The 25641-nt window shown below is 41.7% G+C and overlaps 1 protein-coding gene across 1 annotated transcript; it reads left to right on the forward strand.

Moving 5' to 3' along the window:
* The first annotated feature begins 2772 nt into the window (after positions 1–2772).
* LOC127540677 (V-type proton ATPase subunit d 1-like) lies at positions 2773–4826 on the forward strand. The gene has a single exon (XM_051965515.1). The coding sequence runs from the start codon at positions 2945–2947 to the stop codon at positions 4004–4006; it is 1062 nt and encodes a 353-aa protein (XP_051821475.1). The 5' UTR covers positions 2773–2944; the 3' UTR covers positions 4007–4826.
* Positions 4827–25641: the final 20815 nt, after the last annotated feature.

The raw sequence follows: 25641 nt of genomic DNA on the forward strand, positions 1-25641 counted from the left end.
TTTCTTTCTTTTCTTTTCTTTCCTTTTTTTTTTTTTTTGGTGTTCTAAAAACTCACATCTTCTCCAATATTTGTTATTTTCCTTTTCTGTCACATTAGCCAATCTGATAGATGTGAGGTGGTACTTCATAATTGTTTTAACTTGCATTTCTCTAATCAATAGCAATTTAGAGCACTTTTCTTTTCTTTTTCTTTTTTCTTTCTTTTTTAAATAACTTTTTATTGACAGTACATATGCATGGGTAATTTTTTACAACATTATCCCTTGAACTCACTTCTGTTTCGACTTTTCCCTTCCCTCCCTCCATCCCCTCTCCTAGATGGCAAGCAGTCTTATACATGTTAAATATGTTATAGTATATGATATAGTATAGTATAGTATATCCTAGATACAATATATGTGTGCAAAACCGAACAGTTCTGAATTAGAAGGTAAAAAGAAGAAAAACAAAAATGTAAACTGTTTACACTTATTTCCCAGAGTTCCTTCTCTGGCTGTAGCTGATTCTGTCCATCATTAATCAATTGGAACTGAATTAGATCTTCTCTTTGTTGAAGATATCCATTTCCGTCAGAATACATCCTCATACAGTATTGTTGTTGAAGTGTATAATGATCTTCTGGTTCTGCTCATTTCACTTAGCATCAGTTCATGTAAGTCTCGCCAGTCCTCTCTGTATTCATTTTGCTGGTCATTTCTTGCAGAACAATAATATTTTCCATAACATTCATATGCCACAATTTACCCAAACATTCTCCAATTGATGGGCATCCCTTCATTTTCCAGTTTCTAGCTACCACACAAAGGGCTGCTACAAACATAATCAGGTCCTTTTCCCTTCTTTAGTATCTCTTTGGGATATGAGCTCAGTAGTAACACTGCTGGATCAAAGGTTATGCACTTGATAACTTTTTGGGTATAATTCCAGATTGCTCTCCAGAATGGTTGGATTCATTCACAACTCCACCAACAATGTATCAGTGTCCCAGGTTTCCCACATCCCCTCCAACATTAATCATTATTTTTTCCTGTCATCTTAGCCAATCTGACTGGTGTGTGGTGGTATCTCAGAGTTGTCTTAATATGCATTTCTCTGATCAAAAGTGATTTGGACCACTCTTTCATATGAGTGGAAATAGTTTCAATTTCATCATCTGAAAATTGTCTGTTCATATCCTTTGAACATTTATCAATTGGAGAATGGCTAGATTTCTTATAAATTAGTCAGTTCTCTATATATTTTGATAATGAGGCCTTTATCAGAACCTTTAATTGTAAAAATGTTTTCCCAGTTTGTTGCTCCCCTTCTAATCTTGTTTGAATTAGTTTTGTTTGTACAAAAGCTTTTTAATTTGATATAATCAAAATTTCCTATATTGTGATCAATAATGATCTCTAGTTCTTCTTTGGTCACAAATTCCTCCTTCACAAGTGTGAGAGATAAACTATCCTATGTTCCTCTAATTTATGTATAATCTCGTTCTTTATGCCTAAATCATGGACCCATTTTGATCTTATCTTGGTGTACGGTGTTAAGTGTGGGTCCATGCCTAATTTCTGCCATGTTAATTTCTAGTTTTCCCAGCAGTTTTTGTCAAATAATTAATTCTTATCCCAAAAGTTGGGATTTTTGGGTTTGTCAAACACTACATTGCTATAGCTATTGACTATTTTGTCCTATGAACCTAACCTATTTCATTGATCAACTAATCTGTTTCTTAGCCAGTACCAAATGGTTTTGGTGACCGCTGCTTTATAATATAGTTTTAGATCAGTTACAGCTAGATTGCCTTCATTTCATTGTTTTTTTTTTATTAATTCCCTTGAAATTCTTGATCTTTTGTTCTTCCATATGAATTTTGTTGTTATTTTTTCTAGATCATTAAAATAGTTTCTTGGGAGTGTGATTGGTATAGCACTAAATAAATAGATTAGTTTAGGGAGTATTGTCATCTTTATTATATTCACTCTGCCTATCCAAGAGCACTTAATATTTTTACAATTATTTAAATCTGACTTTATTTGTGTGGAAAGTATTTTGTAATTTTGTGGAGCATTTTTTCAAATGACTAAATTTAGCTTTAATTTCTTCATCTAAAAATTGCCTGTTTGTATCTTTTGCAGTTATCAATTGGAGAATGACTTCTATTCTTATAAATTTGACTCAGTTCTCCATTTTCTACAGAAATTAGGCCTTTATCAGAAACACTGGTTTTAAAATCTGTTTCTCTGCTTTCTGCTTTCCTTCTATATCTTGGTTGCATTGATTTTGTTTGTACAAAATCTTTTAAATTTAATGTACCTAAAATTATCCATTTTGCATTTCACAATGTCTAACTCTTGTTTGATTTCTTCGCTTCTTCATCTATATGACAGATAAACTATTCCTTATTTTCCTAATTGGCTTATGGTATTACCTTTTAGCTTTAAATTGTGTGCCTATTTCAATCTTATCTTGGTATAGGGTGTAAAATGTTGATCTATTTTTATTTTTCATTTTCCCCCTCAGTTTTTGTGAAATAGTAAGTTTTTATCCCAAAAACTGGAGTCTTTGGTTTATTAAACAGTAAATATTATAGTCTTTTACTATTCTGTCTTGTGTACCTAACCAATTCCACTGATCCAGAACTATTACTTAGCCAGTACCAAATAGTTTTGATAAAGCAAATAACTTAGAAAGACTGGGGGGGAGAGGGGGAGGAGCAGCTAGTTGATGCAGTGTATAGAGTACAGAATTTAAAGTCAGGAAGGCCTGAGTTCAAATGTGATCTGAGACTCCTGTATTAGCTATGTGACTCTGGGCAAGTCACTCAATCCTGATTTATGTCAAAAAAAAAAAAAAAAGGTTTAGGAACTCTAGCCCTAGCAACGCATCACCTGATCCAGTGGGGGTGGGGTCTTGATTCAGACAGCGAGGCTACTACTGGCCTGCACTGCAGCCGCGATGTCGATGTTCTCTTTCCCCGAGCTCTACTTCAACGTGGACAACGGCTATGTGGATGGGTTGGTCCGGGGCTTCAAGGCCGGGTTCCTCAGAATGGCAGATTACCGTCAGTTGGAGCAGTGTGAAACTCTTGAAGATATGAAACTACATCTCCAGACCACGGACTATGGAAACTTCCTAGCGAATGAGATATCCCCATTAACGGTGTCAATCCTTGACGACAAACTCAAGGACAAGATGGTAGCCGAGTTCCGGCACTTGAGGAATCAGGCCTACCAACCATTGGCCGGCTTCCTGGACTTCATCACCTACAGCTACATGATAGATAATGTCATCTTGTTGATAACAGGGACCTTGCACCATCGCTCAGTTGCGGAGCTTGTGCGGAAGTGCCATCCTCTAGGCGGCTTTGAGCAGATGGAGGCGGTGAGCATTGCTCAAACCCCAGAAGAGTTATATAATGCTATCTTAGTGGATACCCCACTGTTTTCCTTCTTCCAAGACTGCATCTCTAAGGAGGACCTTGAACAAATGAACATTGAAATTATTCGAAACACATTGTACAAAGCCTATCTAGAGGCTTTCTATAAATTATGTAGCACACTAGGGGGTATCACAGCAGCTACCATGTGCCCTATCCTGGAGTTTGAAGCTGACCGCAGAGCCTTCATCATCACCATCAACTCATTTGGCACTGAGCTCTCCAAGGAGGAGCGGGCCAAGCTGTTCCCACGTTGTGGGATACTCCACCCTGATGGTCTGACCCTGCTAGCTCAGGCTGAGGACTACAAAGAGGTTAAAACTGTGGCCGATTACTACCCGCAGTATAAACTTCTCTTTGAAGGGGCTGGCAACCATCCTGGTGAGAAAACCTTGGAGGATCTATTATTTGAGCATGAGGTGAAACTGAATAAGCTGACCTTTATCAAACAATTCCACTTTGGCGTCTTCTATGCCTTCGTGAAGCTCAAAGAGCAGGAATGCCGAAACATTGTGTGGATTGCCGAATGCATCTCCCAGCGCAATCGGACCAAGATCCGCAGCTATATCCCCATCTTCTAGCATCCCTCTCTGATCCCTTGTTTCCTACCTTTTGGCCATGACATTCTATGAGCCCCGCTGAGAACAGGCAGTGGTCCCTCTGTCCGTGTTTGTAGGGTTCACTGTTTTGGCTTCTTCCATATATACTTGATATTGAAGAAGCAGGGCTTCTTCTCCCTTCCCCCTATCCCCTATCCTCTAGACTGAGACCTCTGGAGCTGTTAGGGCTAGAGTTTCGGGAGCTAAGATCCGGGTATCAGAGCTGACCTCCCATCCCCACAAGTAGTCTCTGTAACTTGTGTGGTTAAAAAAAAAACCCTGACCTAAAATAAAGATGAATAGAGGGGTACCCCTATCTTGATGTTTTTCAGCTGTTAAAAGAATCTGAGAAGCATTCTGAGTCATTTTGATATTTCTTCAGGAAAGCCAGCTTGATCACAACTTTTGCCATCCTCTTTCTCATCTATTCCAGGGCCAAATTCTCAGTGGAAATTCCCATTGTATGTATTAGGGACAGGGGAGTACCTCACATAGTCATTCTCTCCCTAACATACACCCATATATATGCACACATACAGACCTTTCCATTAACACAAGCCAGGGCTCTGGCTCTGGAAATTAAGGAGTCTTTCCTCTTCCTGTCATCCTTTACCAGGAGGCTTTGGTACAAAAGTCAGGGAACTGTGCAGAATTTTCTCTTATCAACTGGGATGTCTCTCTTCTCTCAAACTCATCTTAAGTCTGTGTGTATGTGTGTGTATATGTGTGTGTGTGTGTGTGTGTTTCTCTTAACAATGAAGTTTCCCATTCTGTGAAATAATAAAATGTTAAGAGATTTAGAAATTCTGATCAATGTAATAATTAAACATAATTCAAGAGGACTCATTTGATGAAACATTTTATCCATCTTCTGATAAAGAAATGAAAGATGGTGCAAACTAAAACATATTTTTCTGAAATGGCATAGGATTTTTGTTTGAGATCATTCAGAAACCTGAAAGCAAAAGGAAAGGGGTCACCAGTGAAATCAGCACAAATGCTCAGTAGCTTTCTAGTATGACCAGAAACAGGCCAGGAAAAAACACTGTTTAGGGTTCTGGGTCTGGAGGTGGCAAAAGCAGAAGCTTCCTCAAGAAAGCTCATGGGTTGTCTGAAAGCCCCCAAGTAGGAACCTTGGAAGGCCTTTGGGACAGGATAGCACTTTACTGCATCTGTATTCCAAAATGATCATAAAAAAGGGAAAAGGACCTATGTGTACAAAAATGTTTGTAACAGCTCTTTTTGTGGTGGCAAGAAATTGAAAATTGAGGGGATGCCTATAAATTGGAAAATGGCTAAATAAGTTATAGTATATTAATGTAATAGAATACTATTCTATAAGAAATGAACAGATTGACTTTTAGATAAGCCTGGAAAGACTACATAAATTGATGCTGAGTGAAGCTAGTAGAACCAGGAAAATAATAATTGTACCCAACAACAGCAAGATTGCTGATAATCAACTATGATAGATTTAGCTCTTCTCTACAATTCAGTGATCCAAGGCAATTCCAATAAACTTTGGATGGAAAATGCCATCCACATTCAGAACTATGGATACTGAATGTATTTTGAATGATACTATTTTCACCCTTTTTTTCTTTCTTGTGGTTTTCCTCTTTTACGATGATTTTTCTTAGCCAATTGACTCATATGGAAACATGATGCAAATGTATGTATACATGTAATCTATATAAGATTGCTTGCTGGCATGGAAAGGAGGGAAATAAGGAAGGGAGAAAATTTTGGAACTCAAAATCTTACAAAAATGAATGTTGAAAGTTATCTTTACATATAATTAGAAAAATACTATGCTATTAAAATGAAATTTTTAAAAAAGAGGAAAAGGACAGCAATTAATGTGATTCTACAATACTCAGGAACATTCCCAGGGCCAAGATTTCTAAGGTGCTGTGATGCTCTGACCTGAAATGCTAAAAAGGATCCTAAAGACACATCCCTCTGAACTTCAAAGATCCAGAGGAGCCTACCTAGGAGTTGGAGATTAAAGTAGGAACCCAAGGGATCAAAAATGAGATCAAGCATATATTACCTCCTCCATAAAAAGCACAAAGAGTGGAAGCCATGTTATGGCACATATCCCTAATTTAAGAGCTAAAGCTAGAGAGAATAAAACAGTAAAAAAAAAAAAAGTAAAATTTTCATAAATCTAGAGATATCCCAAAAGATTCCTGAAAGTAGAACCTCAAGGAGAAAAATTATTTCTCATAATTCCATGAATACACAGAAGAAATGAAATGAAAGTTCTAAAGAAATGAGGATAGCTAGGTGGTACAGTGAAGAAAGCACCAGTTCTGAAGTCAGGAGGATCTGAGTTCAAATCTGGTTTCAGAAACATCACTTCCTAGCTATGTGACCCTGGGCAAGGCACTTAACCCCAATTGCCTCAGCCAAAAAAAAAAAAAAAAAAAAAAAAAAAGAAATGGAAGAATCAGTGTTGAAGAGAAAGGGTTAAATTTTAGTCAAGTAATAGACTGAAAACTTATTATTCAATCATGTCTGACTATAACTCCATTTGAGGTTTTCTTGGCAAAGATGCTGGAGTGGTTTGCCATTTTCTTCTCCAGGTCATTTATAGATGATGAACTGAGACAGATAGGTTTAAAGTAACTTGCCCAGGATCACACAGCTTGGAACTATCTGAGGCCAGGTTTGAAACTCAGAAAGATGATCTTTCTGACTATAGGCCTGGCATTCTGTGCATTCTGTAAAATAGAACAGACCAAACAGAAATCAACAACTCTTTAAAACACCAAGAAATGTTAGAATCAAAAGATTGATCATGGCTTTTAGGTAATCCAATAACTCTTAAATTGCCTTTCCTGGATCTATTTTCTAAATCAGTAGTTTTTCCCATGAGATATTTGACACTTCCATTTTTTCATTCTTTTGATTTTCTTTGATTCTTGATGTCTCAGAGTCATTAGCTTTACTTGACTGATTCTAATTTTTAATTATTTTCTTCATTTAGCTAGTGTACTTCCTTTCCCATTTGATTAATTCTAACTTTTAATATTTATTTTGTTTTCTCCAATTATATATAAAACTTTTTACATTTGCTTTTTGAAATTTTGAGTTCCAAATTCTCCCCCTTTCTCCTGCTCATCATTTCTTATAGAACAATAATATGCCATCATACTCACATACCACAATTAATTCAGCCATTCCTCAATTGATGGGCATCCCTTCAATTTTCAATTGTTTGTCCTGAGAAAACAGCTGCTATAAATATTGTATAAATACTTATGTATGTGTATATAACTTTATGTATATAAATATATATTGTTTTCCTCTTTTAAAAAATTTTTCTGAGATTCATGCCTAGTAATGGTATTATTAGGTCAAAGGATATGCATGATTTTATAGACATTTAGCCATAGTTCATATTTTTGATCATTCATCTATTGGGAAATGGTTCTTGTTTTATATATTTTTAAAATAAATTTGATTCAGTTCCCTATACAATTGAGAAATGAGGCCTTCATCAGAGAAACTTGCTTCAAAACTCTTTCCCCAGTTTTTATTGCTAATTGTGTTTCCTCTTAGTTTATTATATTCTCTTTTTCTTTTCATCTGGTCCCTCCTTAAACGTATTTTGCTTCTGACCAATCCCTCCCCCAATAAGCTCTCTGTTCTATCAATCACTCTTCCCTCTTTATCCCCTTCCCCTCCTACTCTCCTGCAAAGTAAGATAGATTTCTATGCCCATATTGAATATGTAAATTATTTCTTCTCTGAGCCATTTCTGATGAGCATAAGGTTCACTCACTCTCATGTTTCTCTCTTCCTTCCTCCCTTTTATGGCAGATAATTTATACCATTCTACCTCTCCCTTTCCTTTTCTCCCAGTACATTCCTCTCTCACTTCTTAATTTGATTTAATTTTAAAAGATATTATCTTTTCATATTCAACTCATACCTGTGTCTTCCATATATGTGTGCGTGTGTGTATGTGTGTATATGTATATATATAATCTAGCTACCATAATAATGAGAAAATTCTTGAGAGTTATAAATATAATTTTCCCATGTAGGAATGTAAACAGATAAATATCAAATGTCTTCTGATATCCCTTTCCTGATTACCTACTTATGCTTCTCCTGAGTCCTGTATTTGAAAATCAAAATTTCTATTCAACTTTGAGATTTTCATCACAAATGCTGAAAATCCTTTATTTCAATCAATAATTCACCTTTTCCCCTAAAGGATTATACTCCATTTTGCTGGATAGGTGATTCTTAATTGTAATTCTAGCTCCATTGCTCTCTGGAATATCATATTCCAAGCCCTCTAATGTAGAAGCTGCTAAATCTTGTGTTATCCTGACCATGGTTCCAGAATACTCGAATTATTTCTTTCTGGTTGGTTGCAATATTTTCTTCTTGCCTTGGGAGTTCCAGAATTTGGCTACAATATTCCTTGGATTTTTCATCTTGGGATCTCTTTTAGGAGGTGATTGGTGAATTTTTTCAATTTCATTTTACCCTCTGGTTCTAGAATACCAGGACAGTTTTCCTTGAGAATTTATTGAAAAAAAAAAAGGAGAGTTTGTTGAAAGATAGTGCCATGCAGGCTCTTTTATTTTTGAACATGATTTTAAGTAGACCAATAATTTTAGAATTATCTCTCCTGGACCTATTTTCCAGATCAAATAGGATATTTCACATTGTTTTCTAATTTTTCATTTTTTTGGTTTTGTTTGATTGATTCTTGATTTCTCATAAAATCATTAGTTTTCATTTACTCAATTCAGATTTTTAAAAAATAGTATATGCTGTTGATTCTTTTACATAGAATCTTCATGCAAGCATTACATAGGTAATTTATTTACATCTAAAACATCTAGATAGGGGCAGCTAGATGGTGCAGTGGATAGGGTACCTTGAAGTCAAATATGACCTCAGACACTTAAAACGTAACACTTACTATCTGTATGACCCAAGGCAAATCACAACCCCAATTACCTCACAAAAAAAATTAAAAACAAAATCTAAATATTTCTTAATTCTAATCTTAAAGGAATTATTTTCCTCAGTGAGTTTTTGTACTTCCTTTTCATTTGGCCAATTTTGCTTTTTCAGTTCTCTTCCAATTTTTTCATCTACTTCTCTTATTTCATTTTGAGCTCTTATATGGCCTGAGACTAATTCTTATTTTTGTTGGAGGCTTTGAATGTAGGACCTTTGACATTTTCTGACTTTGCATTTTGATCATCCTTGTCACCATTGATACCTTGTTATCAGCTTTCAATAGCCAGAATCTTTTTCTGTTGTTTGCTCATTTTCTCAGCCTATTACTTGGCTTTTAACTCTTTATGAAACTAAGACTCTGTTTCTAGGGTGGCAGATGTAATGTCCTAAGCTTCAGGGGTTTTGTGTAGCTGCTTTCAGAGATCTTTCTAGGTATCTGTACTGTGAACCAGCATGCCTATTCAGATCTGAGTATGGTCAAAGCAACAAAGTAGTGCCTTTAGTGCTAGCAAAGAGGCTCCTGCAAGCTCCTTCTGACCAGTTTTCGGTCCCATCTACTTATGTGCTGAGATCTCCAGAAGCCACTTATTGCTGTTGCTGCTGCCCTCCTCTGTTGATTCACTGGTTCACTAGAATCAATTCTGAGCTGGGGCTCCCCTCACATCTTACTAAACCAAACCTTTTCTTCTGAATTGTCCTTGGCTTCCGTGGGCTAAGGAGTCTGAAGACTGAAGACACTGTGACCAAGTTAAGAGGTTTGTTCTTGGTTTACTGGGTCCTGGAATGTGCTGATAGGGCCAATTTCTTCTCAGAGTGGAGCTGAGATGGCAGAGTAAAGGTATGGACTTGCCTGAGTCCCCTCCAAAATACCTCTAAATAATGACTTTAAACAAATTCTAAAGCTGCAAAATCCACAAAAAAAGCAAAACATTTTTCCAGTCTAAGACAACTTAGAGGGAAGGCAAAAAAGGTCTGTTAAGCCATGGTGAGAGAATGGAGCACAGCCTAGCATACTTCACACCAGCACAGTTCCAGTCCCAGCAACTCAGGAGCAGTTCTTGGGAGCCAATGAATCATCAGTACCAGTGGCTGCTTCTGAAACTCTCAGCCCACAAATGGTAAAGAAATCAAACAACTGGTCAGAAGTAGATTACAGGAACCTGCTAACACTAAGTTAGGACTCCGTTATTTTGACCATTATTAGATCTAAGTCACAGACCTGAGTAGCAGTTTAAGGGTGAGGAGAAGCATTATCACACCAGAACTTAAGGCCACAAGAGCAGGAATATTCTCAGAGTTCTGAGGCAGAAAAGAGGGCTTGTGGTTACAGCTCAGAGCACAGGCCAGGAGAATAGTAAACAATAATAGTAAACCAACATCTCCTTAGAGCTTACCCCCTTGGAAGAAATGAAAACTTCCAGGTCCCTAAAAGTATCTCTGAGGACAGCTTCACAAAGTCCCTGCAATTTGGAATGGTGTACCCTTACCCTGCAAGCAGAGACCTCCTTTAAACAAAGAGTTGAAAGTCGATAATCTGAGAAACTGAGCAAACAAAAGAAAAAAATATGAAATATTCTTAGACCATGAAAGAATTCAAAAAAGATCTTGACAATCAAATAATAGAACTAGAGAAAAAATTGGTAAAAGAGAGTGATAATGTTATGGAATATTATTGTTCTATAAGAAATAATCAGCAGGTTGTTTTTCAGACAGGCCTGGAGAGTAAAGTAAAGTAAATAGAACTTTGTACACAGCAACAGCAAGATTATATGATGATCAATTCTGATGTACATGGCTCTTTTCAATACAGAGCCAATTCAGGCCAATTCCAATGTTCTTGTGATGAAGAGAGCCACCTATACCCAGAGAGAGGACTGTGGGTACTGATTGTGAATCACAATATAGTATTTTCACTCTCTGTTTGCTTGCATTTTATTTTCTTTCTCATTTTTCCCTTTTTGATCTGATATTTCTTGTCCACCATGATAATTATAGAAATATGTATAGAAGAATTGCATATATTTAATATATATAATTGCATATATTTAATATATTTACATAGATTTAATATATATTGGATTATTTGCCATCTAATGGAGGAGGTGGGTGAAAGGTAGGGAAAACATATTTGGAACTTTGCAAAAGTGAATGTTAAAAAATATCTATGCATATGTTTTGAAAAGATTTTTAAAAAAATTTTTAAGAAGAAATGAAAAGGGGCGGGTAATCAGTATAGTGGGTAGAGCATCAGCCCTGAAGTCAGGAAGACCTGGGTTCAAATATGACGCTTCCTGGCTGTGTGATTTGGGTAAGTCACTTACCCAATTGCCTCAGGAAAAAAAAAAAGGAAGAAATGAGAATGATATAAAAAAAAAACATGAAAAATCAATCAATAGCTGGAAAGGACACAAAAAATTCTGAAGAAAATAGCACCTTAAAAACTAGACTAAGTCAAATGGTAAAGGAAGTATAAAAAGCCAATGAGGAAAAAGAAGAATGCTCTTAAAAGGAGAATTGGCCAAATGAAAAAAAACCTCCTAGAAATATAAGAAAAGAAACATAAAAAGGTAAATTTATTAAAGCAACTAGAATAAGCTCTATGATAACATAGTCTTAATTTTCGATAAAGATGAAGAAATAACTTTTAATATCAAAGAGTATTGAGGAAATTAAAAACAGAAGACTTGGTGGTAGATTGGTTTAGTTTTATAATTTTAAGAGGAAAAAGGAAGATAAAAGTAATGTAGAAAAGGAAGAACAGGGTGGAACTTGGTATTTGTCAAAAGTAGGGTATGTGAAAAGACTATCCAACCTTTGAAGAAGGAGTGGGGAAATCAGATGAACCACACTCTTATCTGAAATGAACAAAAGAGAATTGAACACATACATCGTTTAGCACAGAAATCGATTAAACTCAACTAGGGAATAAGTGTGGGGATGGGAAGTATATGGCATGGTAAAAAGTGAGGATAATAATGGGGAGAGAATTTGTTTCAAGCAAAACAAATTTCTTGATTCTAAGGGGGGGATTAAAAGAAAAGAAAACAGAAAAAAACTAAGAGTCTAAAGGGATGTGGACCTTTGCTTGCTTCATAGGCTATCCAGGAATGGCTGCACAAATTGTAATATATGAATGTAATAGAATATTATTGTACCTTCGGGAATGATGAAAGAGATGATTTTAAAGAGCCCTGAGTAGAATAAATTGATGAAGCATGAAGTGAGAACAGTCAGGAGAAAAATTTATTCAAAGGCAATAACATTGTAAAGAAAAACAATTTTTGAATATTTAAAAATACTAATGTAATGATCAAACTCTTCTTTTGAGGAATGTAATGGAACTAGTTTTCCATTTTCTGATACAAAGAGAAATATGTTTTCAGATATAATCCTTGAGTAGATTTTTTAAAAATTATGCTTATTTGTCAGAAGGTCTTTTTTTTCTGCTTTTGCCCTTTTAAATTTGAATGAATAGAAGAGGTTAGTAATAGTGATGACAAAGAGGATTGTTGGTAGATTGTTGGGTATATTTTTTTATATACACAGAAGAAAACATAATCATGACTGTTTTGAGAATAGCCTGAAGATTTTCTGTACTTTAAAAATAACATGTGGCATGTATCTCCCAATTGATAAATGGTCAAAGAATATGAAGAAGAAATCAAAGCTATCAATAATCACATGAAAAAATGCTCAAAATTACTATTGGAGAGGCAGCTAGTTAGTATAGTGAAGAGAGCACCAGCCCTGAAGTCAGGAGGACCTGAGTTCAAATTTGACCTCAGATACTTAACCACTTCCTGACTGTAAGAGCCTGGACAAGTCACTTTACCCCAATTGCCTCAGGAAAAAAAATTACTATTGGTTAAAGATATGTAAATTACAACTATTCTGAGATATTATCTCCCATCTATCAGATTGGCTAACATGACAGAAAAAAAAAAGATAAATACTGGAGGGGATGCAAAAAAAAAATGGAGTTGTGAACTGATTCAACTTCCCAGAACAATTTGGAAAACAATGCCCAAGAGGCTATAAAATTACTTCAGACTAACTACTAGGTCTGTAAATCTCTTAAGAGATCAAAGAAAATCAAAAAGGCTTTTGTTCAAATTCATATGAACAAATGTTCATGTTCACAAATATTTAGAGAAATTCATGATGCCAAAGATTTGGAAATTGAGGGGATAGCCATCAAATGGGGAATGGGTAAATAAATAGTGATACATGGTTGTACATGACAAGCAGAATACTTTCAGAAAAAACCTGGAATGACTTATATGAACTAATGCCAAGTGAAGTGAGCAGAACCAGGAAAATGTTGTATTCAGTAATTGATATTACACAATGATTAACTGTAAATGACTTAACTATTCTCAGCAATTTAATGATGAAAAATGCTATGCCTCTTCAGAGGAAAAAAAATGGATTGGAGCCTGAACACAAATTGAAGCATTGAAGCATATTTTTTTAAAACTTTTTTTTGGAATTTGTTTTTGTTTTGTGTTTTCTTTCACTACATGACTAATATGGAAATGTTTTGCATCATTAGACATGTATAATACCTATATAAAATTATTTGCCTTCTCAATAAGGAGAAAGAATGAGACAATGTGAAACTCGGTTTAAAAAAATTGACATTTAAAATTATTTTTACATGTAATTTGAAAAATAATGTAATTAGGAAATATTCAATGATATATAAAATATATTTTATTAAAATATTAAATACAATATAAAATTATAAATATATAAAATATATTTAAAACATCTACCTTTTCATATTTAAATTTAGACTTTTATAATCTTAAATTTCAAAAAAAGAGAATATACTTCTTCTAGGTAAAACTGAGATTGCTTCTCAAAACTCTAGTTGCATCTTCTGCTTCACGGTTTCTTCCCTGAACACAATTGATGGAACAGAGATCTTGAAATTGACATTTCAAAGCTTGGCAATCTATATAGGGACTTAAGATGTCTAAAGTCATTGAATCTGGGTGCCTGGCAGCAGGCAATGATTTCTAATTTCAAAGAAGCAGGTGACCACCTGGTCAGGAGGACAAACCTAACAAGGCTGCCCTGACTTACCAAAAGGTCTGGACATTGAATGTATTGTTTGAATGGTACAAAGTCATACAATTTTAAAGCATCAACTTGCAGGGAGTATAGAAGTTATGAGTTACTGTTTCATGTTTTAAATAGTCATCAGTATGGGATTATAAGTTGTGTGTGTGTATGTGTGTGTGTTTATCATTTCTTTTGTGGAGGAGACAAATGTTTCCTATACTTTATTTAATCCCTTTTTAGATAGGATACTGTCACTCTCGGAGAAACCCTAGACATGAAATCTAAGATCTGTTTAAAAGATTTTCTCTGAAGTTCTTTTCTGGGGGTTGTTGTTATTGTTCATCCTTGGTTTTCAAAGTGGACCAATGATGTTACAAGCTGATGTTTTGACTTGTGCATGAATTGGAGGCAGAGTTGGGAGAATTGTCAGTCTTTTTGAGTCATCAAAGTTCAGTGGCAAGACAAAAGATGACTATCAATGGCCCAGAATGCAATGGATGTCCTTGGAATTTTCAATGTCTGACCAAGCTCTAAGAATTCCATAGTTCCTGCTTCAGCTGCCTTCATGGCCATTAGAACACATTGTTCTCATTCACCCATTCTGACAGGGCCTCATCTGAACTGTCAGAACTAATTAGTCAGGAATGGAGCCCCAGCATTCTGACTCCCAGCTCTGGACTTTTGTTCCCTTTTCTCACCTGTCTGTCTGGAGCTGACATCCTTCTAATTCACTAATAGGCTTAGGGCTTGTGAGTTATCTCCCACCTGATTTTAGCCCATTTACAGAAATTGCTTTATGGGATGTGGCCGCTGTGCATGCTGGGATTCTTGGAGCCCCAGGTGAGAATTCAGTGCCAGATGGACAGCAAAGATAGATGTGCATCCTTGAAAAAAGCTTAGCAAGCCTTCGTGCCCCAGGTCCTGTCCTCTCTGAACACCCCGCACATCTATTCTGAGGTAGGAGTATAATGATAAACTAGAGACAAAGAAGAAAAAAAAAAGACTTCTCTTTTAAAGACCAGACTCCCTCAAGATTTGATCCTGAAGGAATACAGAGTTAGGAACCATTAGTATCTGAAAAAAAGCTGGAATTTTTTGGATAAGGGCATATGGTTAATGAATTTTTTTGGATGAAGTGAGGGTGCAGGATAGAAAGGGGGTGGGGAATAGCCTAAATCAAAACATGAGGGAGCTATGGGGTAAGTCAGGCTTCTGAGAATGTAATTCAATCTCTTTTTACAAATGAGAAACCCAGGGAATCTAAATAACTTTTACAATGACATATAGATAACAACATCCAGCATTTGGATTCTAACCCAAGTCCTCTGAATTCAATTCGAGTATTCTTTCCACTATCTTAGCAAGGGAAAAGCCCAAATTGGAAGTGGAGATGTGTCATACCTGCAACATTTCATTGAATGAATCTTTCCACTTGCTGGGGCTAAGAACACGTACCTGAAGACTGGCGTAATATAGTGCGGAGTCCCAAGCCCCATCCACTGTCCCCCTGGTCACAGCCTGTGCCTCCCCAGGCTCTGCGGAGACCCCTAGATTACAATGCCTCCTAACTACCACCACTCTCTTCCCACTCCCCAAGAAACTGAGTCTTAGGCTCTGTAAGGGCATTTTATTCGAAGGGTCAGTGCTGTATACCATTTTCCTGCTGTTAACTCTGGGGTCCAAGAACAAAATCTGAGGGAGCAGCATGGGGAAGCCAGAGGCTGGAGTGGAGAGCAGAGGGCTGATGGGAGAGGACTTCTCATGGATTTCACCGCGGTACTGAGAGGCTTTCAGAGCTCACAGCTTCCCACTCGCGGTAGTCGGGCAGAGCGCACCCTCTAGGGGCCGCTGCCACTCCCGCTGCCGCTACCACTGCTGAGCCCCCCAGGCGGGAAGAGCAACGCGCGTCTGAGCCGGTTGCCCCGAAGTCCTCGAGGTGGGGGCTGTGGCCAAGCTGGACAGGCGATGCCAAATGTGATCTCTGGGCCAGGCGGCTGCGGGTCGGAGGTGGAGGGCTGAAGGCAGGGACAGGGAGCAGGCGCAGCAACCAGGTAGTCTCCAAGCGCAGAACTGCACAGGTCTCTGGCGTCTAGAAAGGTCTGTAGGACCAGCCAAGGTTAGAATAGGATTAATAGTGGATTCGAGGGCTGGGGCTGACTACATCCATATCTAGTAGGGGAACGGGGTAGGAAGATGAGACTAAGGTGAGAGGCTAAATTGCCACTAAATTTCTAAGACAGCAAGAGATAAGTCCCCATTCATAGAGTGAATGGCAGATATGGAATTGGGGGCAAGAGAGGAGATGAGGTTCAGATTTAATGTCTACAAAAGATCCAGACCAGAGCAAGCAAGAAAGGGCCTTGCTAATATTTGGAGGAAGGTGAGGTGTGGACCAAGACCATGGGAAAGTAATGGAGGGCCATGACCTGGCAGGATCTATGACTGCTTGAGAATGGACTTCTGGGGAGATTCTCACCTGATCAAAGGTGAGACAACCACCCTCACAACTCCCTCCTTCTGGTTGGGACAGCCAATTCCGACCACAGGTCAGGTCATTTTTGCAAGCCAAAAACCTGAGTAGGGAATTATGGTTTCAGAAATGGAAGGAATTTAGATACTCAACTTTTATCTCCACACTCCAGCCCAGAAAAGGCTTAATCTAAGCTGTCAAAACTAAACAGCCAGGAATGGAGCTCCAGTGTCCTGGACTCTTATTCCCTCTTCTCACCCGGATTATGAACAGCTAACCTCTCTCTGAATCCTGTCCTAAGCACTTATATCCTCCTTCCTGAAGTCAGACTTTGACCACATCCTTTCATCAAAAATATTCCATGTCTACAATAGGCATTCAAAAATGCTGGTTTATAGTTGCATTCATCCAACTTTGTTTCCCCCAGCCTCCCCAGACCAAACTCTCCAGGCTACATACCAATAGACAAGTCTCTATATCCCACCACAAAGGTGCCCCAATACTTCCTTGCCTTTGGAACTTAATCACTATGGCCCTACCTGAAATGACTCATTGGGGTCTTTTTGCCCTCTCTTTCAAAGATAAACCAGTAGCACCATCCTAATCAGGAGTGACTAGGAAAGGTCTTGAAAAAGCAGGCTTCAGTAAACCTTAATGAAAATGTCTTTTTTCACTAACCCTCAAGTATAGACTCATTCCTGCACCTTTCCCCATGTCAGATCCTTTCCCTAGAATTGCCCTACGCTCCTAACTACATTAGGATCCACTTCCTCATTAAGGCAAGTGCTCTGAAAGCCTTATCCATGCCCCTGGCTTTATCCCTATCTTACCATTGGTCACAGAAGGCAGAACAGATTGGCAAGGCCTGGATACTTCTGGACTTCTCCAGATGGGTCCAGTTGGCTGCCAGTGGTGAGCAGTGGAGGAAATTGGAGAGGCTTTGTAGGAAAGATTCACACCTGGAGAAGCCCAAGAGAGATCATAAATGTGTAGCCTCAGAAAACTGACTCCACAGAGGGAAGCTAGGTGGTTCAATGGCTAGAATACCAGTCCTGGAGTTAGGAGGACCTTAGTTCAATTTTAATCTCTGACACTTATTAGCTGTATGATCCTCATTAAGTCACTTAATGCAATTGCCTCCAAAGAAAAAGGAAAGAAAAAGAAAACAAACTATACAGATATATGCTGAGTTAGAGAAACAGGGTGTATAGAGGAGAAAGTATGCAAAGACCAGAAACGTTTTTAGGTTAGATTTAAAGTTATATGAGAAGTCTCTATGTTTGGGTCCCAAAGAATCTTTAAAACATATAAAAAATATTCAAAGCTTCTAGTGCATTAGTTACCAATCTATTTCAAGTTGATCCAGTAGTGAAAAGAATAAAAGGACTGAACTTACCTGGGGCTCAGACCCCCACAGCGATCCCAAATCAGGCAGATGCCTGCCATTATAGGAGAACCTGAGGTGGAAGGAAGAGAAAGGGTAAGTTGCACTGGAAGAGGACCTTGACAAACATGACTGGAGGACATCAGATGGACATGCTTTCCCCTGAAGTTTTTCAACTCTGGATCATATGAGAGGGGCTCCAAGAGCACTTGGGGCCTCTCTGGCTGGGAAACAAGATTATGGTGATCTGAATTAGTCATAGGGCACCAGCGTTGTCGCATTCTCTCTCTCTCTCTCTCTCTCTCTCTCTCTCTCTCTCTCTCTCTCTCTCTCTCTCTCTCTCTCTCTCTCCTAAATGAATCCAAGAAGGTGGGAAGTCTGGAGAGAAGGGAAATCATCTGTCTGGCCTAGGACAATTGGAAAGGGGCAGTATATCACTTACCAGTAGAATGGAGTCCACACCAACCTGGTGCCCCATTGAATTTGAGCTCCTCATTTACTTGCTTCAAACCTAGGCATTTGGGGTTATCAAAACCACCATCATTTCCAGCCAGCCTTGAGGTCCCTTGAGTTCCCAGGAGATTCATGGTCCAGGCTAGGCCTAGGACCCAAGCCACACTTCCTCTCATGTCCACCTGAGGATCAGAAACTGAGCTAAATTCCTGCATGGAGTCCTCCTTCATAGTGCTTTTGGAGATATCAGGTTCATTGTCCTGTCAGATTGTCTTCATCCCTCTCTACTCTACTACTCTTCCCCACCAAGCTGTACTACCTTGGGAGAGATGGAGAGGCCCCCACTTGCCAGATAAGGTCTTCATTGGACACATCGTTCATCCTGGCAAGAGTTCCAATTCATTCCTGGTTTCCTCGATTTTCAACTTTCAATCTCTTCCACCAGAGACCCTGGAGTAATGTCTCCCAGTCTCATCCTACCAGTAGGACTCCAGCTTTCTGACTTTCAGATGCCTCAGCTCTGCACTTCCATTTAGGTGTCTCCTCTGGACTAAGCACTGGTGACCTTGACAAGAGCCAGGGCCATGGTTACCACAACCCTCTCCCCCCCCCCCATCCCTCCTTCATTCTGCTGACCAAATCGGCTTAGCGGTGGCTGCTCACCCTCAGCCCTTCACCCTGTCTAGTCCACGTGTGGTCACAGAGAGTCCCATCTCTGTGTATAATTAGTTGCCTAACTCAGTTAGGGTTCAGGTTGCAAAGTGTGGATTAGCGAACTCCAGAGAAACCCCACTCCACAGAATCTATTTGTTCCTCTAAAGGAATCCTAGGACTCCTGAAAGGTTTGATCTCAAAGAGGGAATGAAGGGAGGGTGAGGACATGTTTCCTGCTTCCTTCAACCCTGGAGTCCCTGTCTAGTGGGATTTTACCTGGCTCCAACTTTTCCAGGTAGCACTGTCCAAGATTCGCTGCTCCCTGCTTCTCCTACAGTCGACTTAGTGAAGGCTACAGAATCCGGGAAGGGAGGGAGGAGCTGATTGGAGAGAAGGAGGGACCAGGTGGGATGGGGGCGGGTAGGGCAGGGAGATGAAGAGGTTAGGGCGGGGCAGGAGCCAACTAGGGCTTCCTCCACAGCTCTAGATTGAAGGTTTACAGGGACCGTTAAGAGTAGTCTGAAAAAGTGAACAAAGTGAACAATGATTGGATTTCAAAATGTGTCTCTGTGTGAGCCTCATTCTCATTTACTCTCTCTCGTTCGGGATGTGGGCCAGACCTGAGTCTTTGTCATCATTAAAGATGGGGGAGGAAAATGGAAAAGGCATCTCCTAAGTCGCTGTATGTGGATGTCAGTATAAGAGTGTATTGTAGCGTAGTGTATTGTGTAGCGAGTGTAACTATATATGTATCTTTGTTTATAGATATTTGTGACTGTTTCTTGTGTGTTCTCTGTTCTGGGGCTTCAAGCATCATCACAAGGCTAGAGGTCTGAGGTTCTGCCTTTCAGCCCCATACATTTCCCGTCCGATTATTCTGGCTGAAGGCCAGAGCAGAGAACAATTGAGGTGAGTGAGGAGGGATGAGATAGTTAAAAAAAAAAAAAACAACAACAACAACAACAACAACAACAACCACCTGATTTAATAGGATGTTCAAGAGACACCTTCTTCCTCCCTTCATTAAACTAGGAGGATCCCCTTCCCCCCTCCCCCCAAGTGCTTAGATTGCCTCTGGTTCTGACTGAAGAAAGCGCTGCTTCCCACTAGCTCCACACAACCATAGAGGGGGAAATCTGATTTCCTAGGTCTGAGGAAAAGGGAAGTGGATGAGATCAGCACCGCGGAGAGCGACAAGGAGACCTAGGAGAGGGTAGACAGAAACAAAGATACAGGGCAAGAGAGATAAATACCTTGAAAAATACCGAAAGAAGTGGAAGTCAAAGGCGCAGACATAGATACAGTAGAAGAGTCAAACAGAAGGAAAGGTGCAAAGGGAGACATGGAGAGAGATAGTGAGGCACCTATTTATTGGTACTAAAAGATTCAAAGGAATTGGGACAGAAGGACGGAAGAGACAGAGACAGAGGCACTCCCCCTCCCCCTCAGTCCTTCCCAGACCCCCGCGGTAGCTTCCGTACTGGCCAGCAGGTGGCGGTCGTGCACAAGGTGACCCCAATCTCTGACAGTTTCAGCTTCTGGGATCAGGGGTGTCATTCCCCTGGGGACCTGTCCTTGTGTTGGATGGATAAGGCAATTCCTGAGACCATATCAGCTCCTTTCTCGGTTCATTCTGCAGGGGCTCAGAGAATACAGTCTTCATACTAATTCATCTTGTGTTGGCTCGAGTCCTGAAATTCCATTAGCTGAGAACAAAAAGCTGGGGTCCTTAAATGGAAAGGAAATCCATTGGGGAAGGGAGAGGGAGGAGGAGGGAAAGGTGGTCCCGTTCATCCCAGGGAAGGAGCACTCAGGCCTACATTTTGGAACTAAGAACTGCTCAAAGGTGGCTGGATTGTGGAAAGGACTTCCTTAGTAAGTGGGGAAAGAGCACAGGGAAAAGAGCCTCTGATAAGCACCAGAAGAAACAACAGGAGTAACACGGGCAAGGAGATTCCGGGTTGACTCCTGGAATGGAGCCCTTTTCTCTGTATTTCCCAGGATGTTTACTCTCTCCATTTCCCCCAGTGAAGCCTAATATGACCTACAAATCCTGCTGGTCCTGGCCCGGGCTACGCCCAACTCACACTAATCCCTTGGGAGTGGGGTGGGGGTGGGTGTCCCTGTAAGAGAGTCAGTTTTTGAAAGAGGGTATGCCTTTCTTTGGAGAGGGGGGATGTGATGGCATTGTATGGGGAGAGAGAGGGTTTCTCCATTGGAGAGGTGTCTATGGAGACGTCTTTAGACCTTTGTCACAGGGCCCTTTTTCTGTGGCTAGGGGATCATGTCTTTTGTGAGGGGACCGTTTCTGTCTAGGTTGAGGTGTCTCTCTTGTGGTGGCCGTGGCTGCGGCTAGAGCTCCCAGACGCAGTGACTGTTCAGGCCTCCCCTCAAGGCTCCGCCCCCGCCCCCCACCTTCTCCCGCCGCCACGGCTCCTCCCTCCCCCCTCCCTCCCTCACAGGGGGCCGGAGAGCAGCCGCTCCCTCTCCCGCCGCCGCCGCTGCCGCTGCTACTGCTGCCGCCGCCGCCATGGACGATTCCGGCATCATCCGGCGCCGGAGGCTTCAGGTACACTGGCCCAGCATCACCACAGCACTGGCTCTGCATTCCCCGGCCCCGATCCAATCCTTCATTCCCTGATCTCCAGCCTCGTAGTCCTCTTCATTTCTCCCACATCCTGGCCCCGCATTCCCAGAGATCCAGTCTAGGCTATTCGTTTCCCAGCCCCGATCCGGGCCCCCGCCAGGGCTAGCTAGGTCCGCTGGGGCTGCAGGTCTGAGAGTGCGGAGCAAGCTATGGGTGGGAGGGGAACCAAGAATGAAGAGCTGAGAATGGGACTGGGGCCGACACTATTGGAACAGGGGCACTAGAACAGAGCTTGTGGGATTCGGCTCGGTTTGGGGTAAGGGGGTAGTGAGGGGCTGTGGTTGAGGACCAGGATGCTTCTCGATTCCTTGGGGAAATGGTCGGGTCAGGAATACAGAGCAGAATCTGGAGTTGGGGCAGTCTTCTAGTCATTAAGCTAATGGCCAAGCCATAGTGTAGCCCCTGCGACCCCGGCAAATAGCTTGGCCACAGCTACAGACTCACATTCTCCACATCTCTGACTCCTTGTTTCCCTGCTTCAGCTTTAACTCGAGCCCCTCCCAGGATTGGGTCCACCAAGGCTTCGGCACAGGGGCTGGGACTCGAGGTACACATTTGGGGCTGGGGCTACCGCCAGTTATTAGGGCAAGACCCGCCCAAAACACAGCCCTGCGTCCTGCCGCGCTAGGAGCCGCGGGGAGGTCCGCGGAGCCGCCTCCGCCTCTCTGGACAGGGTTCTGCCCCGCTATCAATCCGGGAAACTGAGGGCCCAGATAAAGGTGGAACAGAAGGTGGACCAGGGCCTGGATTGGGGTCATACTCTGGGTTACTGGATCCTGCAGAGGCACTGGGGCAAGGATAGCGGCTCCCTGAATCCCGAAGGTAATTGGACGGATTCGGGGTCTTCTTGAAGGAGGGGTCCAGGATATTTCCTGGGAGTACAGAGCTCGCTCTCTGCCTCCACTGTTAAGTGGAAGGAGAATGGAAAGTTATGGCCCTAGGGAACCCCTCCCCCTTTCTTCCTTGAGGCCCCCGGGGCCACCCTAGCCGCGCCTCTGTCTCTACGGCCGTAAACATGTTTGTGCTTTGGCTCTGGCTAAGCTGAAGGATCATCGACCCATTCAAGATCCAGGTCTGGGGAGCCAGAACTAACCATTAACTCCCCCTCCCACTCCCCACACCAGGAGGGGACAGGAGACCCCGCGCAACATTCATCCCCACTCCTTCTCCCCTACCCCCCTGGCCAGGCCAGCTGGCCGGTGGGCGGCAGCGAATTTTAGCTTCTCACAGTAGCGAGTCTCGAGGTCGAGCTGCGCACGCGCGCGGGGAGGGGAGGGGGTAACTGCCCATTAAGAACGGGGAAACTGAGGCCCAGAAAGAAGAAAGGGAATAGGCTGGAGCCAGGGTGATATCAGGTGTCTTTGACCCCTGGCTTCGTGCTTCAGTAGTTGGAGTGGTTGAGCAAGCATGAACTGGAAGATCCTTACTGACTCAGTTTTTCCTACAGAAGAATGAGGGTCGCAGGACTTTTTAAGAATTAAGGCAAAACGATGCTTTTGTATGTTTATTTTGGCATTGATTCTCACAAATCCGGTAAGGGAGGCAAACCGCGTGCACTCCTTGTCCCTTCTACACGATCACCTCCCTCTAGCCTTGGAAAGGATATTTGGGTTCACCATTCGAAAGACATTTGAGTTTGAGGAGGACAGGCTTCTGCAGCATAATCCCCCTATCCTCTTTTCACCATTTCTCCACCCAGTCACTTTCTAGCAGAAAGAAGAGATACTATATAGGAAAGACTCGGGAATGGGTTAGGGAGTGCCAAGGTGCGGGGAGTGTGGACCAATTAGATCTAGGATGAACAGAGCAAGTAGTGTAGCAGAAGAGAGTTCGGTCAGACAGCAATAAGAACATAGGGTGATGAAAGAAGGCAGCTTCAGGTAAGAAGGAAGACATTAGAGGTTATAGTGGGATGCGGGTAGGGGTCCTGCCTCTGGGAGCAGAGAAAGTAGTACCACCTCTGAAGAGCTGGAGGGTCAGCTACTGGGGAAAGGCAGGATACATATTAAAGTCGAGATTGAGGGAAAGGGCGAGGAAGAGAAGGAAAAATGCCTCCAGTTCTTGGAAGGGGAGGCGGCTGCGGCAGAGACAGTCGGCCTGGAGAGATGCCTACGTTTGGTATGGACTGAAACGCAGTCCCCCAACCAAGTTAGATGGAAGTTCGAGACTCAGTTCTGCTATGTCCAGGTTGAGGTCAGATGGAGAAGGGGTGGGGCCTGGAGGGGTGTGGTCCCATGACCCTCTCCCATTGGCTCAATGCCACGAGGGCTTCCTCTTTTCTGGTCCCGCCCCGAGTCTGAGATGGGCGGGGGAGGGAGGGAGCCGGCAGAAATAGGCGGAGCCAGAGGCTGGAGATTTGGGCGTGGAATGAATCGGATGCTTGAAGCCCTGTGGGACTGGGACTGGACTCCGACTTGAGGCTGAGGATGTGTGTGTGAGGGGAGAAGGGGGGAATTATAGGGGATTGAATATCGTTCGCAGGGATCGTTTTATTGGGGACTGAAGTCAAAAGGAGCCTGAGGGTGTCGGGAACTAGAAACAGTGGAAAGTTGAGGGGGTGGAGAAACCAGGCTTGCCTCAATCTGAGCCCCTATAGTTGCCCCAAGCAGTATATTTTCACACGGAAGAGTCTAGACGTCTCAGCTTTCGGAAGAGCTTTCATCCGCACGCCCACTTGAGTTCTCTCCGTCCTCAGCAATTCTGATAGTATGATTCTTTCCGTCCCCTCCTCCTCCCTCCATTCCCCCTACCCCGTCAGCAGCTGGGCTGTACATACCCTGGTCAAAAGGTGGAACTCTGCTTCCGAAGGGTGATGGTACGGGCCATGAGGTAGCATTAATTGGATGCTGAGAATCTGGAGTACTTCTCTGGTCCTTAACAAAAGGGAAACCCGGTCTTCGAACATCAAGTGGGGATATTTTTAAGTCAGAGCAACAGCTCCCTGACTTTTTGAGGATGGTGCTGACAACCAGGCCTCTTGGATTCGATCATTGATCCCCGTAGTTTGAAGATCCCCGTAGTTTGAAGATACTCGTGGCGTTAGAAGTAATATCATAATACTCCGAAGCCAAAGGTCCCGGGGTTCCAAAAAGAACCCCTAAACTTAACTCGACCAACCCCGCCCTCACCATCCCAGACGCAACACTCCCAGGGACTCTGTTCCGGGCCAGAATTTTGCTTAGGCCATTGCGGACGCCCTCCGGGTCCAGATTAACCTGGCCACGGCTCATTCACTCAAAGCTGATAAAGGCGCCATGAAAACCTGGCCTGGATTCAGGGTCCTCCCAGGCAGAAGAGGACTCAGGGACAGCAAGAGAGAGGAGATAGACTGGTGTGTTCTTAATGAACAAATCCTACTTCTCTGACCTGCCCTTTGGCCCCCTAAATTTTTCCTCCTCTTCATTATTTTCCTCCAAAGCAGGACTTTGCTACCCTGGCTAGTGGCAAAGAGTAGAGTCTGAGACACTCCTTGGTAGCTCTTTGGGTTCTAGGGGTCAGATTAGAGATGATTGGGGCCTTAAAGCAGCCTAGGGAGAGCAGAATTTGGAGTCCCGTATTTCTAGGTCTTCAGCTAACTGTGATCTTGGGAAAGCCATTCCTTCCCTTTAAGCTTTAGTTTGCTCTTGTATATTAGGGGGTAATTGTATTAATTAAAATTCCCTTTCAACACTGACACCTATTTTCTAGAAACTCTTCCTTATACACCTCAGAAGTCCCCCATATATCAACCTTTTCCTTTTGGCCTTGGCCTGGCCCAGAAAAACTATGGAAGGTTGAGACTTCCCTGACCCAGGATTTATCAAGCTGACCTTTAGCCTTCTCTTCATGTTCAAAACCCTCCTCCCAATCTGAGAATAGTTTCCCTTAGTCACCTCTTTCATCACTAGCATTCCTGGCAGCAGGGGAGTCTAGCTGGCCTCAGGGCTGACTCTGATAGAGGCCAAAGATGG

Source organism: Antechinus flavipes, chromosome 1 (genome assembly GCF_016432865.1).
Source record: "Antechinus flavipes isolate AdamAnt ecotype Samford, QLD, Australia chromosome 1, AdamAnt_v2, whole genome shotgun sequence".
In the NCBI taxonomy this organism is placed as follows: Eukaryota; Metazoa; Chordata; class Mammalia; order Dasyuromorphia; family Dasyuridae; genus Antechinus; species Antechinus flavipes.

Coding starts and splice junctions, on each gene's coding strand:
- LOC127540677 (XM_051965515.1), top strand. CDS start 2,945: ATGTCGATGTTCTCTTTCCCCGAGCTCTACTTCAACGTGGACAACGGC.